The 18,230-nt window shown below is 38.4% G+C and overlaps 1 protein-coding gene across 1 annotated transcript in view; it reads right to left on the reverse strand.

Moving 5' to 3' along the window:
- Positions 1 to 18,230, reverse strand: part of LOC127436241 (A disintegrin and metalloproteinase with thrombospondin motifs 20-like) — a 159,955-nt gene that overhangs the window by 101,042 nt on the left and 40,683 nt on the right. The window contains exons 9-11 of the mRNA XM_051690281.1: positions 17,089 to 17,235; positions 9,045 to 9,186; positions 8,422 to 8,526 (exon numbers count right to left, since the gene is read on the reverse strand). Of these exons, the coding sequence (XP_051546241.1) occupies positions 8,422 to 8,526; positions 9,045 to 9,186; positions 17,089 to 17,235 (394 nt within the window). The remainder of the gene's footprint in view (positions 1 to 8,421; positions 8,527 to 9,044; positions 9,187 to 17,088; positions 17,236 to 18,230) is intronic.

The raw sequence follows: 18,230 nt of genomic DNA on the forward strand, positions 1-18,230 counted from the left end.
CACTGTGGCATCAAAGTGAACTAAAACATATATAAACAATGGTTGAATATAGGAACTATTGCAGCTTACTCCACAGCAAGGGGTACCTTTGCCCTTGGTCATACTCTTTGCATCTCTCTTCTAAAATTCCTTCTCTTCTCCTCTTTTCCTTCACCTTTACCTGGCATTTCCTAAAAGTAATACGGTAGGCTGCTAACTTGCTTGCTGGCATACTGGCAGAGGAATTTCAAAAGAAATGAGCTCACTTGACTACCATTTCCAATCATATGAAACACTATGGACAATATCAGGGCCTGAAATTCATTTCTGAAGGGGGGGATTGACCCACTTAGATGCCTCATATTGTTGGGGATTTTTTCCACTTTGTAGTCAAGACACAAAGATATTCAATATTGTACAACAATAATAATAATAATAATAATAATAATAATTAAACACAGTAACCAGCTCATCAGAACCTGCCTTAAAAGAGGGAGATTCAATAAATGACATAAAAGAGGAGGCTAAAAAGCATCTGTAAAAGCTGTAGATGTAGATGAAGTGATCAATCTAGACCAATAAGCAGAAAGCTGAGAGCTAGATGATCCACAATTCAAAGTGACCTTAAAAAAATCACAGGCTTATGATCAGACAAACAGTAATTACCAATTTCAACATTACAAATTTGAGGACCTAAAGATAAAACCAGATCCAATGTGTGACCCTGATCATGAGTAGGGCCCGTGACAAACTGAGTGAAATTAAGAGAATCTACTAAATCTAAAAAAGACAACAAACATGAATGTTAAAATCTCCCACAATTAAAATATTATCTGAGACAGAAATAGTTTATGACAAAAAGTTAGAGAATTCTATAATAAAATCTTTGCTATACTTGGGAGGTCTATACACAACCATAAAAATCACATGGTTCTGTAAATCAAGCATCATTAATTGGGCTTCGGTAAAAAGCCGACACTTGAAACAATGTTTGAAAACCATGGCAATCCCCCCACCCCAACCAACAGTTCTGGGGATGCTAAAAAAATCACAACCAGCTGGGGAAAGTTCAACAAGGGGTAAATTCATCATCATTAAGCCGCGTTTCCGAAATAAATAAAAAGTCCAATTTGCGAAAAAAGTCATTAAGGATAAAAGTTTTATTTGAAATGGGTCTTGCATTAATCAATGCCATCTCTACTGAGCTGGAAACTCGAGAATTACCTGCTGAGTAGCCTGAAGCTCCTGGCAACCTGAGGTAGCGTAGATTTTTGAGTTCATGCCTCTGGAGCAATCCTGCAGATTTCTAACGATAATCCATGGAGTCGGAGACCATAGGGCCAGGAAAACAGGCAGACGATACAAGCGTCTCTGGAAATGAGTCCTCGTCATGACATTCACAGTCGAGTTTCTGAAGACAGATGGTGAACTATCCAAAACTCTTAGTTCTTGTTGCAACACCAGCTCGTCTTCCATGTTTCCTCCGTCGTTTTTTCTTGCAATACACACATCCAGGCGAGTATACTCTCGCTGGAACCGGCAGAGTAAAAGGTGGGTGAAAGATGCATTTTCCGCTAGTGGACAAGTCCACAACAACAGAACGAATAAGCAGCAAAGTTTGGCGATCATAAACCCAATGGGACTGACTGGTGTGCGTGAAAACACATAACAACAAAGCAAAGAGAATCCAAACAAACAACATAGGATGAGAGCGACGGCCAGCCAACACACAGAACAGCGCCATCTTGCTGTCTAATATGGACATGTTTTTCCTAATTATACCTTTTATTTTGATCATCTGTTATGCATTATGATGCTTCTTTTCAGTCACTTGTTGTTTCCCAACAAGGCACAATGTAATCTATGCTGTATTGTGCTGACTTACATTTATTGTTGTTCTTTGCAGATACTTTATTATACATTTAATTTATTTTTCCATGTTATTAAGGTTGTATTCTTGTTTTAAATGCATTCATTTTATATAATACATAACAATATAACTTCTTTATAACATAACTAGTATGTACCTCACCTTGAAGCTGTTAACGATGATGATGTTTCTTTTAAATTGCGCTTGCTCCCTGGTCCAGTTCTTAATGGCAAAACTGGCGCGAACAAGTAATCAGTGAAGGAAGACAAATGACTTAAAGCTGCTATAGCGAGCAGCCCCCTCTGTTGGTCAAAATAAACAGCACACGATTAACCTTGTTGCCGGTAGACTTCAATAGGGGCTTTCTTGCCATGTATTTTCACTTAGCGGACTGTTTTGAACGTGCAGTGAAACTGGGAATCTGAAGCTAAACGTGTAATGAAGCGTGTCATATTGTTTTGTAAAAATGTTGCCATGGTCACGTAATATTCATGAGATCAGGCTGGAATTTTTGCCTTCGATTATGAGAGTATTAAGCTGAATTTAAACTGACAACAGTTTGACAAGTGACCAGAAGTCATTCACTTTTAATGCGTTTGACGATTTGAGGCAAAATTTAACGACTGGACAAACTTAACACAAATGCACAGCGATACACAATCAGTGCATTTGCGTGCACTTTAAAAGTTTGATTTCAGTCGGACTAAAACAATAATTCATCTTTGTAAATGCTTTAGTCCAAATGAAATTGCACCAGTCAGATTTGTGCTAAATTGGAATAACAGACCAAGATAATCTGATTGTAGCTCGGCTTCGCCCAGCATGTACACGTTAAACATACCACAACTGACCTTGATGTTTTGCACAAGCTCCAAAAGATAGGTGACAACTGACATTTATTTAACATGGTGTATTTGATGTCTTTTCTTGAAATAGATTGCAGGAAACGCATGCAAATTAGCAGAAGGAACAAGTGATGCACACGGACAAGAGCTGGTCTGGAGAGTTCCAGGATTGAGCTGCCAGAAACACCAGCCAAACTCCAAGAGCCACGGCCAACATATTCCCCTCTGCCAGACGTTTACAAGACTTCAATTTCTTTCTCTAACTGACTGAGACGAGAGCAGGCTGATTGAGTTGGAGAGTTCTGCTGAACCGAAGCTGGCTAGATACACAAAGACCTCTTTTGTATCCTTTACAACATCTAAGGTAAAACATCAATTGATTTACCAAATACAAGCACAACTGTGAAGAAACATTATGTTTGTAGATTTTTCTTTCATTCACAACCATTTTTACTGAAGTGCTAACATTGTGTTCAAATAAAATGACTTTTAAGCAGCTACTTCAATTTGTATGGCTAATAAACACAATGGTGGTCTTTTCAAAAGGGTCTTCATTCTTAAAATCCAATCTATGAAGGGGATTCTTTCTCTTTTCTGTGCCATTGCAACCTTCCTTTTCAGCAGCCTCTGGATGGCAGACCAGATCGCCCTGGAGTCAACAGGACCCGGACTGTTCGCTCTCTTGCCATGATGGAAGGGAGGAAGCTGTTGATATTTACAGACAGCAAGTGATGGGACACCCTCGTTAGAGCAGGGCTCACTGAGCCAGATGACAGATGGACCGCTGGGGTCATGTGACCACATTGCTCACTCCAGCGCCCGTGAGACGGAGAGATGAGAGAGGATGAGCAGGAGGGAAACGGGAGGACACAGAGAGGCCAAGCGAATGAAGGGGAAAGTTTAGGGGAGCACAAAGAATCAAAGCAATTACAGGCTGGATCCTTACATTGGATTTGTCACGTTGCCATTTCACATTTCCACTAGATTTATTTTATTTTATTTAAATTTAAATGTATACATTTGGTAGACAGTTTTTTCCAAAGCCACTTGCAGTGTTTAAGGTGTATATTTGTTTTTTTTCATACAATAAAAATGAATGGTGACTGAGGCTGTCAGTCCCTAACATTTTGCCTAATATCTCCTATTATTAATTACATATACATTATACATATATATATATATATATATATATACAGTAAATATTATATTTATTATATATTTTTATAATTTATTTTTATTGTAAATTAATTTATATTTATGTGTGTGAAATATATTTCTAATATACACTGGTGGGTATGTATAGAATAATGTACAGATTTTGCTCTTATGGAAAGAAATTGGTACTTTTATTCACCAAAGTGGCATTCAACTGATTACATTGTATAGTCAGGACATTAATAATGTGAAAAATTATATAAAAATATTCAGAACTTCTTAAACTACTTCAAAGATCTCATCATAAAATCCTCCACGTGCAGCAATGACAGCTTTACAGATCCTTGTTATTCTAGCTGTCAGTTTGTCCAGATACTCAGGTGACATTTCACCCCACACTTCCTGTAGCACTTGTCATAGATGTGGCTGTCTTGTCGGGCACTTCTCACACACCTTACAGTCTAGCTGATCCCACAAAAGCTCAATGGGGTTAAGATCCATAACACTCTTTTCCAATTATCTGTTGTCCAATGTCTGTGTTTCTTTGCCCACTCTAACCTTTTCTTTTTCTTTTTCAAAAGTGGCTTTTTCTTTGCAATTCTTCCCATAAGGCCTGCACCCCTGAGTCTTCTCTTTACTGTTGTACATGAAACTGGTGTTGAGCGGGTAGAATTCAATGAAGCTGTCAGCTGAGGACATGTGAGGCGTCTATTTCTCAAACTAGAGACTCTGATGTACTTATCCTCTTGTTTAGTTGTACATCTGGTCTTCCACATCTCTTTCTGTCCTTGTTAGAGCCAGTTGTCCTTTGTCTTTGAAGACTGTAGTGTACACCTTTGAAATCTGCAGTTTTTTGGCAATTTTAAGCATTGTATAGCCTTCATTCCTCAAAACAATGATTGACTGATGAGTTTCTAGAGAAAGCTGTTTCTTTTTTGCCATTTTTGACCTAATATTGACCTTAAGACATGCCAGTCCATTACATACTGGGGCAACTCAAAAACAAACACAAAGACAATGTTAAGCTTCATTTAATGAACCAAATATCTTTCAACTGTGTTTGATATAATGACAAGTGATTTTCTAGTGCCAAATGATCAATTTAGCATGATTACTCAAGGATAAGGTGTTGGAGTGATGGCTGCTGTCTAGATTTGATCAAAAATGACTTTTTCAAATAGTGATGGTGCTGTTTTTTACATCAGTAATGTCCTGACTATACTTTGTGATCAGTTGAATGCCACTTTGGTGAATTAAAGTACCAATTTCCTTATGAAACAGCAAAATCTGTACATTATTCCAAACTTTTGGCTGCCAGTGTGTGTGTGTGTGTGTGTGTGTGTGTGTGTATATATATATATATATATATATATATATATATATATTCATTCATTCATTTTACATTATTTTATTGTGTTTGTAAAATACCTTTATAAAATATTATGATTGCATATAAATGTAATAATATTATATATTATATGTATTAATTAATAAACATATTAATACTATTATTAGAACTATAATTTCATACATTTATGAAATATTTTATATTTACATTTGCATTTATTCATTTAGTAGAAATTTTAATTGATATACAGTATATACTGTATATTAGGCATGTAACGATACATAAATGTCACAATACGATATGATGCATAGCCTCACGATACAATACAATACGAGCACCCACAAATGTTTCCCTCAAACTTATTCAAGAATTCAACATAAATGTATTTTAAATCATAAATGCCACAAAAGTGTCTGACATTGGCAACAAAAAGCAGAGCTCTAAGAAGCATAAACAAGAGCACTGCAAGTAATCGCTGGTTTCTTATGTTGTCATTTTTTTGAATAAGCTGTTTTTTCATAGTGATGACTCATAACTTATGAGTGTCTTGCTGTGCATGTCAAGCTCAGTGTCGGCTGGAAGAGGCAGCTGTTAAACTTACTGCTGTTGTTTCTGCCTCACAAATCCACCGATTTCCACGGTGATGTTGGCGTAAATAAAATGACATGTTTGATGTACTGTAGCACCAGGACGTGACACCATTGTTTGGCAAATTTGACAAGCTGTACCACTACAGATGGTGTTTGCCATCGATCTTCTCGTCTATGTACTGTAAGTGTGTTGCTCTGTTTTCCTGTGAGCCAACGTTACACACCCCGCCCATTTCACAAGCAAGAGGGAAGCTCAAGCTGAGGTATTATATTATCTAGTATATCGAGTTTATATCATATGTAAACATTAGGTTGCTTGCAAGATAAGTTAGCGTTGGCAACATACCGACTGTAACTGCCATGGTGTCCCGAGTGGTCTCTCCACTAAAAACGGGATGATGTCCAAGCACACCATTCATGATCTCAAACCATGGAAATTTCATTCTTTGGGCACCTCTTTGTTCATTGTGCGTTTTATACATTTGTACTGTCTGCGTAATAACATTTTTCACGAATCTGTGCGCTTCATACACAGCCTGCCACATTTGACATTGACCCCGCCTCACTCCCCAGCTGGCCTTGTTTGACCCAAGGGTAATCATGGGCCAAAGACCGTTGGCCCCAAGAAAGCCCTGAGAAGGCACGATGAAGCCTTGGAAGTGACAGTGGGAACGCAACTGGCCCTGGCACACACTAGCACGCCCTCATTTGGCCCAATAGTGGAAACGTGGCTAATGTTGTTGTGTCAGGCTGGACGGGCCGCTCAAAATAAACAGTAAAATTGATATAGTGCCAAAGAGACACAGTGTTTAAAGTTTTCAAGGAAATCAATAAACTGCATAATAAACTGGTATAGGAGAAATTATTGTAACATCAAAAAAGTTACACACTTCAGCACGTATAGTATATGCGCAATGCTCTACCCATTAAGCTTCCTACATAAAATGCACATATGCGTTTGTCTATTATCATTGGCTGACACTTACATACATAGTGGTCAACTTAACAGTGTTTTGCGCAAAAACTCAAGCTTAAATGGGATCAAACAGCTGATGTCTTGAGATACATGAGAGACAAGAGAGAGGCAGAAAGAGAGAGACACAAAAATATTTGAACAAGCCTTCGTGAGTATCTTTCCACATTAAAGAGCTCTAGACAAGCAGGTGAGCCGACACTGAGAGCCTCTCTCCTTTCAACTCCTGCCACTTCAAACGGCCCCATGAGGAGGTAACACCAGGCCCTCAGCACCACAAACAAAGGTGCAGGGGCCAAGAGGGGTGGAATCACAAGAAAAAAGACCCTTTGTGTTCCTGTTTTTGTTGAAGAGTCACAGAGTTCCATGCAGCAACTATTCCGCTTGGCATGGTATGACTGAAGAGTGTTTCATATAAATTATCATCATTTTATGTTGATGGCTGATCTGCAGTGGCTTTAATAATGTCACCAGAATGTTAAAGGAAAATTCTTACAGAATTTTCAGTTTTTAGTAAACTATTCCTTTAAAGCAGTAATAGATGAAATTAAAGAGCTACTCAGAACTAGAGGCCTATTTCTCTACTAAATAATGTTTATAAGTTTATAAGCACTGACATGAACTCTTTCAGACCTTTGTGGCTTTAATCAGACAATAGTGGGTCCTTATGCCAACATACTTGGAACAACCAACAAATGCCCCTCGCTCTCCCTCCTCTGCAGAGCTTCATGTATCACACCGCAGACCCACGGTTAATGAGATTGAGAAAGGTTTCGCATTTCCCAGAAACTGATTGCAGTTGTAATGGTTGGATTAAGATACTGCCCACCTCGGTTAACATTTTGTTCACTCAGAAAGGCTTGAGTAGCCCATTAGTCCAGCCCCTTCATGTTACTGTGAGGTGACCTAATACTGTTCCAACACGATCGCAAACAGCGTTTGAAGTTTTCCTTACGGTTTAAGGGTTAAGAAGGGAAAACGGACCCCCTACTTTCGTGGCGATCTTCTTCAAGTCTGAATCATTGATGTGGGGTCTTTTGTCCAAGGCTCTCTTACGCCCTGACTCACTCAGCCGCATCGTAAAGAGGTTTGGGGGTCACGGGTTCACAACAAGGTGACTGGACTGAGATTGGTGTACGGCATTGCGTTTCAAAGACACAATACTTCACCTCAGTCCCCATTCTGTGCCTCCACCTTGACCAAACTCTCTCACAGCTCTCAAACAACTAGCAGCAATGAAATAAATGCGTATTATTAGCATAGCATCCCAAAGGTGAGAGAAAACAAGAGAAGGGGCCCCTGAGTGCCAGTGTAGAGATGTGCGCTAACATTACAACACAGACACCAATATTTAGCAACTCTTGATATATTGGGTTTTCATTGTACTGCCAAGTCTTTCTTTAACATATTGGCTTGTAGGTCTCTTTGTTACAGTTTTGTGAGATTTTTCCAATCATGTTGGGTTAAACAACGCTAAATTAATTTGCCTCAGTGCTATGGTTGCTGTAAAGATGTAATGTCACAGACAAGAATGACTTTTAAAATGAAACCACCTTGACAAGCTCAAATTACCCTTCTCATTAGCTTTGACATTTCAGTTTAATGCATGGCTGACTGTCAAACAAAAACAGAGGAACAAAATTTTAGGGAAAGTGTCTTACCATGCCATACCCACATTCGGTTCCATCAGCCAGAGGCATGTGTTGTGTACGACACCCTTTATGTTCACCCTCTGCACTGGTGCACCAAAGACGCTTGCATTGTTTCTGTATTTGAAATAATCATTTTGGTCAAAAGTGGAGAATTAAAAACATGAACATTGGATAAATCTAACTCTTAACGGTTCTACACTATAAAGCCTAAAGTTGTAATCTCTGAAACAATCAAGTTATCCTAATTAAACATTAAATGAAATATCTCGAAAATCTATGTTCATTGAATGTATTTGGCTTAAACATCCAAAAAAAATTAAGAATTTAAAAGTTCATGTACAAAATTGAGACTGTGTTGAATATCCATGTGCTTAAATATTTTTATTATGTTTGAGTGGTCAAAAGAAATGTAACTTAAATAAGGGCATTTAAATAATCACTGTTAGGGTTATCAGTGTTCCTTTTGCTGAAGTTAGACCCTGTTCAATTCATGTGATTTATCATTATGCATAGCTGAATGGGCAGTTTTATGTGCAATTCTGTGCGGAATTAAATTTATTGTATCTATAGTTTGACTTAATTTAGTTTTATCATATTCAACAGTTATTAGATGATTTTAACAGACATCCTACCATAAATGGACAGACTTGAGAGCCGGGACCAAACATGAGTTCACACTGTCGGTTGGCGTTGTAGAGTTGACCTGGAAGCTGGTTAGGAAGGTTAAATGCTCTGCCTGAGGGCTCGTCCAGTAGACATTCACCATAACCAGTGCTGTTGAGAAGAAGAAGAAAAAAACATCATCACACTGGAAATCACTTCCATTAAAAATGGACGGTTTCAAATTAGTTTTTTTATCCCAGTTTCTATAGAGACAAGTGATCTGTGTGTCCTCAGAGTAAGTCTTAATGAAACTTATTATGTAGCATTTCTTATTTTGCTTCATTTGGCAATGGATAAACTCACTGCAAGTCTTTCCGATTTCACACAGTGACTGAAGGCAAGGTGTAAGCTCATTGAGGTAACAGTGGGTGGCCGGCTTTGTTAGCTGCTGGTAAGTGATTGACTGGACTTAGTTAGACCTCCACTACAACAGACAACACAAAGGCAGCATTTCAATGTGGGAAAGATACCGTTTTTCCCAAGAAACACTGGCGCTACAGAAGGAAAAGAGCTACAGATAAAGGAGCTGTAGAATAACAGGTGTTCTGAGGGCAACACACTGATGCTCATTGAATTGCTGGGCTTAAAATTTCTCCTGCTGAAAATCAATCTTAGGTGGTTTACTGGTCTTAGCTGGTCTCCCAGCCTGGTCAGGCTGGTCTCATTTGTTGGTCTAAGCATAGTTTTGGAAACTTGTCAGCTGGTCAGGCTGGGAGACCAGCTAAACCAGCTGAAGACCAGCTTGGCCAGGCTTGGAGATCAGATAGACCAGCTGACTACCATCTTGGCCAGGCTTGGAGACCATACAGTCCAGAATGGTCAGGCTTGGAGACAAGATAGACCAGCTTGGCCAGGCTTGGAGACCCAATACACTAGCTTGGCCATGACTGGAGACCAGATTTAGTAGATAAAAAAGAGCTTGGCCAGGCTTGGAGACTAGATAACCCAGCTTGAAGATCAATTTGGCCAAGCCTGGAGACCAGAAAGACTAGGTGAGGACCAGCTTGGCCAGGTTTGGAGACCAGATAGACCAGCTTGGCCAGGCATGGGCACCAGATAGACTAGCTGCAGAGCAGCTTGGCCAGGCTTGGAGACGATATAGATCAGCTGAAGGCCAGCTTGGCCAGGCTTGGAGACCAGATAGACTAGCCTGACCAGGCTAGTGAGTCTATATAGACCAGCTTGGCCAGGCTTGGAGACCATATAGAACCACTTGGCAAGACCGGGAGACCATATAGACCTTTTAAAACCAGCATAAGGCTGAATCAGGATGGATTTTTCAGCATGGTTTGAATAGCTCTTTGAACTAACAGTACCAGAGAACTAGGGATGTCAAAAAATATCAATATATCGATTATTGATCAGCACGTTATTTTATCTATACATTTTTGAGGCATCGATATACAGTATTAACATCAGCTGACATTTAAATTAGAAGCCTAATTTGTGTGCTTTCAATTCACTGCCAGTTGCATTCCATTCAACATAGTCTGATATAATAACTTTGGGAAACCAGAAGGGGGCAACATAACATTTCGGTCGTGGCATATCACACACCCAAAATGAGCTGACTGTAGTCCAAAGTTACTAAGGTTTTTGTACTTCATGATTTAACAAAGCAACATTGATGAGTTTGCAGGTTAGTGTACGAAACTGGTGTAACTGTGCAAACTGAACAATTAAGAAATGATGATGTTTATTATGAAATTTCTCTATATGTAGCCTTGAATAGGTCTTTCATTTAAGCTGTCAGACCACAAAAAGACATATGTAGCTGAAAATACATTGTGTAGGCTCTGTGTAAGATACTTATACACAATATAACATCCAGTAATGGCTAGAGTAAATAATCTCTGTCCCTTTATAATGATTTGGGTCAAATTTAATGGAAAACTTTGCAAGTTGAGCTCCGTGGCACTGCAGAATTTTTTTACTGCCTCCGGAGATGGGGTGTGCGTATATACCTTCATGGAAAATAATTATTTTGAATTTTAAAACATGCCATGTCATCCGCCAGACACTTCAGGTGCATGACACCTGCTGCTCACACTTTACTAAAGCTGTGTTTAGAAATATGTTTGAAAAGATGAAGGCTATTGTGCAACTAGCAGCCTTATTTATATCTGAAAAAATCCTGAAATATATTGAAAATCATCTGGAAAATTTTCATGAAAGCAGCATCGATTCCAAGCCTGCAGAGAACCATTCAACAAAATACACTTTACTTGCCAAAGTCTGTCCTCTGTTTCGCTGCTGAGTGCACACCTTTTCGCAAATTGAAGAAAGGAAATCAAGGGCTAGAAGAGCCGTATAATATGTAATTATGTGACTTATTGAAGTTGTTAGTGCAATTTGTCCTTGGCGGTGACATTAAACACCTGTTTCAGAAAACCACAGCTGATTCGGTCTCTCATTACTTCTCTTCACCCTTTACTCCAATTCAAGACACCTTTGTATTCATGAGGAAAAAAGCAAAAACTACTTGAGCAGCAAGTGTCTTACTCAGGGATTCATTTTTCTCAAACAGTGGGAAAGGAGGTCAGTTATGATTGCAGCGTTGAGAGAGTGTCTCAACTATCCTGTCGGTTACAGAAGTGTCATACACTCTCATCTCTCCGCACTTTGTCATCACCACATAAGAGTTTGAGTTATGAGATTGTTAATAAAAGCAGCAAGACTGCGCCTGACAAAAGCCACTCTTAAAAAACCCCACTGGAGTCGTTTACCATAAAGCTCTTAAAGAGCGATACAATTACAGAATCCGGTAAGATGAGACCATTTGCATTTTTACAAGTATCTCAGATCTACACTAAAGAGACGTTTTCTGTTGGTGCATGAACTTGGGCCCTTTCACTCAATTTGAGTTAACGTTCCCAATACGATATACTCGGAGCAGCACGTCAACCTACATTACTACCCCTGAAGCCATGTTTGCCACCAACCTTTCACATCACAACCAATAACTATTGAACAATTTGCATGACATATCATTGGGCGATGCAGGCGCAATCATGGTGGAAGAATGACTGATCGTCCAGCAAAACAGTACTGAAACAATAGAACACTGATGGTATCAGAAGGTAACACAATGGTACTAAATGATTACTCTTCATTTGCCATGGTTTTTACACGGAACTCCAAGGTACTTCAGAGAATACCATGGTACAAAAACCTTAGTATGTCCATGGTACCATGTCCAAAAAAACATGGTAATACAATGATTCTCTTTTGTAAGTGAAAGACCAGTATGTTAAAACACAAAACCTACAGTACCCTCACATGTTTGTGCGGTATACTGGTACTACCGATATATCGCGATACCAAAAAATTGAAAACGGTGTGATATCATCTTGTTGTTAATTTCATTACCATATTAAAGTATGCTGCCATTAGCAAAATGTAATGTAATGTGAGAGTTTTGAGATGAAATCAAAGACCATTTAATAATAAAAAGCCTCTAAATGGCCAAGTGTGATCATTAAACAGCAGAAGGATGTCATTTAATGAAATAATATGCAGTATGAATAAGAGGCACCTCTCGGCCCTGTCATCTCCTTCACACGCACACACAGGCACACACACGAACACACACACAAATGCATCACACAATACTAATGCTTGATTTTCATGCAGTGTGTCCATTAGTATCCATCTGCAGAGCCACAGATCAGTGTGTTGAGCGTATAAACGGCTGTTAACTCTATAATGAACTCTTTCTCCACTGCAGTCGTGGGAAGCTTGATATAATGAACCCTTCACAAACAGGAAGAACTTCAAAGATCTTTCAAAATAAAAGTCCCGCTGAAATGAGAGCTCTATTCAACTGATTGCTTGAAATTGAAGATATTACGACAGAAAATTACTGTATAAAAGTGTAATATGAAACGAAGTCGCAATAATACTCATAGTAACAATAATATTATAATAAATGGTTATATTATTAGTATTATTATCTGTAAGCAATATCACATAAGCTAGTGTACTGAATATCAGCATGTTGTGATTCAGCCATGGCAGCCTTTTGCCTCAGGTAATCAGATTGTTTTCATTTAATTTTTTCATTAATACTGTAAACCTCTGTTGTGCATCTTTTTTTCTTTTCTTTTTTTTTTACCCCAAAAAATATATATTGTTGAAAAGTATTATATTTTCATTTGATTAAAGCTGTACAGTATGTATTTGATCATAACATTTAATTAAAACATTTAACATAGAATCCAGAAAAATTTAAACAGAAAAGGCATAATTTGTATCTATAAGACTTTATGCTGTTCTTTTAGACAAGTAATTTTCTGTGTAATTTCATCAAAAATCTGAGTTTGTTTAATTTGTTGCCTAAGTATTGAGTTAATATCAATACCGAGGCCCAAATTTTGGTATCGGAGCAACCCTACCTCACAGTACCAAAAAACCAACAAACAAAAACATAGTAAAACCATGCTACATTTCCAAAAAACATGGTACTTTTGTGGTATTTTTGTATTGGGTATGTTTTGTAAAGGAAACCTCAGTTGATGCTAGGCTGCACCCTTTTGGCAAAGGCACAACGTCCACACCTGGGAATCATTTGGGCGGGTTTCAAAAAGTGAGTTTATTAAGGAAAATGACTCATGGGTAATATATTATAATTATTATTGCTTTATTCAGCAAGCACTGTGCTGAATGAACTCAGTAGCAGGTCAGGAGTCTGTCCCCACTAACAAAAATGTAAAACCATGGTATACATTTGAGAACCTTGGATTATGACGTAAATACCATTCAGCACCATGGCATTACCATTTGATACCATAACTTTAACATGCTACCACCACAGCACTTTTTTAGAAACCAACCAACACACAATTTACAGCATTTACCCTTACGGAAAATACTGTGGTAGTACCATGATATAGTGATGCAAATACTATGGTTCTTTTGATATATACCATGGTATTCCAAGAAAACCAAAAAAACATTCCTTATGAAAAAGTAACTTCACTGTACAAAAATACTGTGTTAATGAATGTTGTTGTTTTTTGAACAAGTGCCATGGTACTTTGTGGTACATTTATGTTAGTGTGGGATCTAAAACATCTCAATTATACATCAGAAAATGTTTGCTCCTCATAATACTAATTTACTACACTACAGAATTCTCCATTGCAATGGAATAAAGGTGCGTTCACTCTTACAGTGTTAAATCACCAACTCTCACTGAACATAAATGACTTCCTGTCTCTTTGTATCTACAAATCGCTGTCTGTGTGAAAACCCATCAAAGTACTGACCTCACTTTCATTAATTAAGGAAGTTTTTGTGCCATTCCAGTGGAACTTGATATATTAAGAGTTTTAGCATTAGAATCAAGCCACTAAAAGCTCTTTTTGTCTCTGTTTCTGTCATGAACAGAGCGAGTAAAATCAATTGTTTTTCTAACTGCAGCTTCTAAAAGGCTCAATGAATGTCTGACAGACTGAGCTAATTGAGCGGACAGTGAAAACAGATTTCATGTTAGAGAAGCCGCTGAGATACTTACCCATTAATTTGTCTGTTTTAGTGGGTTTGTGCGATTTAACCAACAATCTGTGTTCACTCGCAGCTGTCGAAGCACTATTTGGCACTTTCCATGAATAGGGTACAAACTAGGACCTCAAACATTTTTTTCTTACAATAACTTTGGAAACGGGGTTGAATATTAAATTTTTTTGTAATTAAAAATAGTTTGAAAATGCCAATTAGGCAAATGAAGGTCTTTCTATTGGACAAAGTGTGTGTGCAAGCAACCTGTTTTGTGTGTATATAAGCATGTTTGTGTGTGTGAGTTCTTTAGTCTGACAGGAGAGTGTTGCATGTTGTAGAGCTCTTGAGTGTGAATGGACACTCTAAACACAGATCCACTTGACTGAATATCTGTGTGTGAAGAGCTGCAAACATCAGTGAAGTGTTTTGTCGCTCTGGATGACTTAAAACGCTTTTAAACGATGTTCCCACCAATGCAAAGAGCTCCTGCAGCCAGACCGGTGCTCTCAACTCTTACTTTATGCCAACAATTGACCCAATTATGTCTATTCTAATTTCTCCTGGAGGAATTTTAGGAGAACCATCTAAGAAAAAGCTGATGCTTAACTGCTAAATTGAAACTTGTTAGAAAAACTAAAAAAAACTTGTCTAGTCTTGTATCATTAGCTTTTGCTTTGTACTTTAGTAAAAACCTTGTTTAGATTCTATGACAAAAGGTCCCGTCCCAGCCTAGTCCATGTAACCTGGTCATTCAGCACACTGTAGGCTACCAAAAACTCCACAATACAAACTCTTATCAACAGGGCTTTCTTTAGTGGAGCTGCAGAAACCATTGGAGTGGACAGAAGATCAAAGGGTCGCATCCAGAGAAAATCTAATTATATCTGACATTTCCTGTCTTAAAGGGAAGCCCTTCAGCTGGACTACTGCTTTCCCTCCACTTTGGAAGCCCTCAATGTGCCGTTGCCCCGAGTTACTGTTGCTGAGGGGCCAAGCACGCCAGCGACTAAAGGACTGTTTGTACGGCATCCCCAGAGAAAGCAGATAGACGAAGAGTCCTTGTCAAGTTTTGGGAAGTGCAATTTTAAATACTAGAGAGCATGACCTGTGGAAGACTTGCTTAAAGGTCATTTTAACTTTAAAACCACAACACAAATGACTCAAACCCTGCTGGAAAAACCAGGTCATACTAGCTCAAATTAGTCAAGCTGGTCGGTCAGTTCAAGCTGTGTTTTAGGACATGGATAACCAGATATACCAGTTCCCTCTTCAGGTTAAGCAAGGTGGTCTACCAGCTCTATCAACATGCAACACAAATAACAACTTTTTTTAAATAACCTACTTGACTGGAAAAACCATGTTATACTAGCTGTAGTTGGTCAAGCTGGTCAACTACTTCAAGCTGTTTTGAGACATGGTTATCCACATAAAATAGTTCCCCAACAGCTTGACCAAGGTGATCTACTAGCCCTAACCAGGATGACCAATGTAGTCTAGCAGGTAAACTTTAGCTTCATTAGCTGGTAATCCAGCTACCAGCAACTTAAACCAGTTTTGACAAGCTAGAAACCATGTAAAAATAACTTAAACTGCCTTTATCTGGATTTTCCAAGACAGAACTGAAGACTTTAAAAAGAATACATTTTTAAATAACAAACAAATGACTAACAACCTGCCGGACAACCAGGTCATACTAGCTTAAAGTGGTTGAACTGGTCAACCATTTCAAGCTGTTGTTTTGGAACACGGTTAACCTGTTTAACCAGTTCCCAAACAGCTTAGCCAAGGTGGTCTACCTGCTCTAAAATATTGTACCAGGTCAACCTTCAGATGGTAGAACAGCTAGTAAAACAACTAAAACAGCTTTGACCAGCTAGAAACAGTGTAAAACCAGCTGAAGCCAGTTTAATCTAGATTTTCCAACAGAGAACAAAAATGACACATTTATTATAACATACTACAAAAATAATTTATTGTTAAAGACAAAACAACCTGCTTGAAAGCCAGTTTATACTAGCTTAAAGTGGTTGAACTGGTCAACCATTTCAAGACATGTTTTGGAACATGGTTAACCAGTTTTAACCAGTTTCCCACCAGCTTAGCCAAGGTGGTCAACCAGCTCAAAGATGCTCTACCAAGTCGATCTCTGCCCAACCAACTGGTAGTCCAGATATTCAAACACCTAGACAAGCTTTGACCAGCTAGAAACCATACAACACCAATAACAAATGTTTTGAAACAGACTAAACATATTTTAAAGATAAATCAAATAAAAAATAACCAGGTCATACTAGCTTAAGATGGTTACCCACCTAAACCATCTTTGCCTAGCTAATGACCAGCTTGGACCAGCAGGAAAACACTTAAAACAAGATAAAACCTTTAGCTGATTTTATCTGGATTATCCAGAAAGGTACTTTGTGAATTGAAACACTGTAAATAAAGTGTGAAATGGAAACTTTATTGGAATTTCACAGATGTGTAAAACGGTGATACAAGGAGATGGTCACCTACTCGAGGAACTCTGTGATGTACTTGCGGCTGCATTTGGACCAGGACCAGGGGCTGGTGTTGTAGTTCAGCGTCGGGGCCATCACATGATACTGATGCTTGATTCCGGCCTCTCGACACTTTGGACTGTCATCATGGGGCATGTTGAACCTTGAACACACATAAACCACAGACTAATCAGATCCTGTAGAGGAGAAACATCAGATCGTTTGCATTTCGTCATGTCCAGAGGTCACCATAAACCTCCTGTAGAGCATCTGAGAACAGCAATGTTTACTGTGAAGCTCCATGGACCTGATTTTCATTTTGGGGTCAACTAACTCTTTAAATTCAAGAAATCTTTACTAATCCATGCAGTTGTTGTGTCCTCAATGGTTTTGCTTAATATACGCACAACATTCAAGATGTCTGTGATCATCAACAGGAAACAAAAAAACATCTTTATTTTGATAGACAAGATTCCAGCAATTGATTCTTGCTAAATAAAATCATTTGGAGAGGATGAGTTATATTGAAATGAATCTTTCTGATGTCCAAAATAGCAATGAATATTTGATGATGTCAGAGTCCAGAGACAGTAAATAAACACAGCTGTGAAATCACACAAACACACTCACAACAAGTACACAACTTCAGAAACATCTGTATTGATGATCAAAAGATCTTGACTCCTCGCTCTCATTACTAACACTCAGAACTATGTCTGTGTTGTGTTTGGCATCTGTCACTATCACTCGGGAAAGCATCCAGATAATTGGGTGTTAATCACTTATGATGGACCAGAACAAAACAGAGATCACAGACACCAACATTCAGACTTTACAGCCATCAGTTTTCAGAATTCAGCTCCCAGTTTCTCAAAACCGTAGCTTTTGGTCTCCTCTGTTGGTCATATTTTTAATCAAATTAGAAAGCTCATAGCTGACCCACATGCATTCAAGAGAGTTGAACTTGAATTGAGCCTGGAATATTCTTTTAATTCATGTGGAAATCTGGCCAGACAACGTTCTGCAAGACGGATTGAAATGATTTTCACCTATGGAACACATTAATGAAAGATGGAATCAAAGATGACAGTCATGTCAAAAGCCAAACACTTTAAACTCCGAGGCCAAACATGAAACATTTATCAACTTAAAAGACAA

Source organism: Myxocyprinus asiaticus, chromosome 46 (genome assembly GCF_019703515.2).
Source record: "Myxocyprinus asiaticus isolate MX2 ecotype Aquarium Trade chromosome 46, UBuf_Myxa_2, whole genome shotgun sequence".
Taxonomy (NCBI): domain Eukaryota; kingdom Metazoa; phylum Chordata; class Actinopteri; order Cypriniformes; family Catostomidae; genus Myxocyprinus; species Myxocyprinus asiaticus.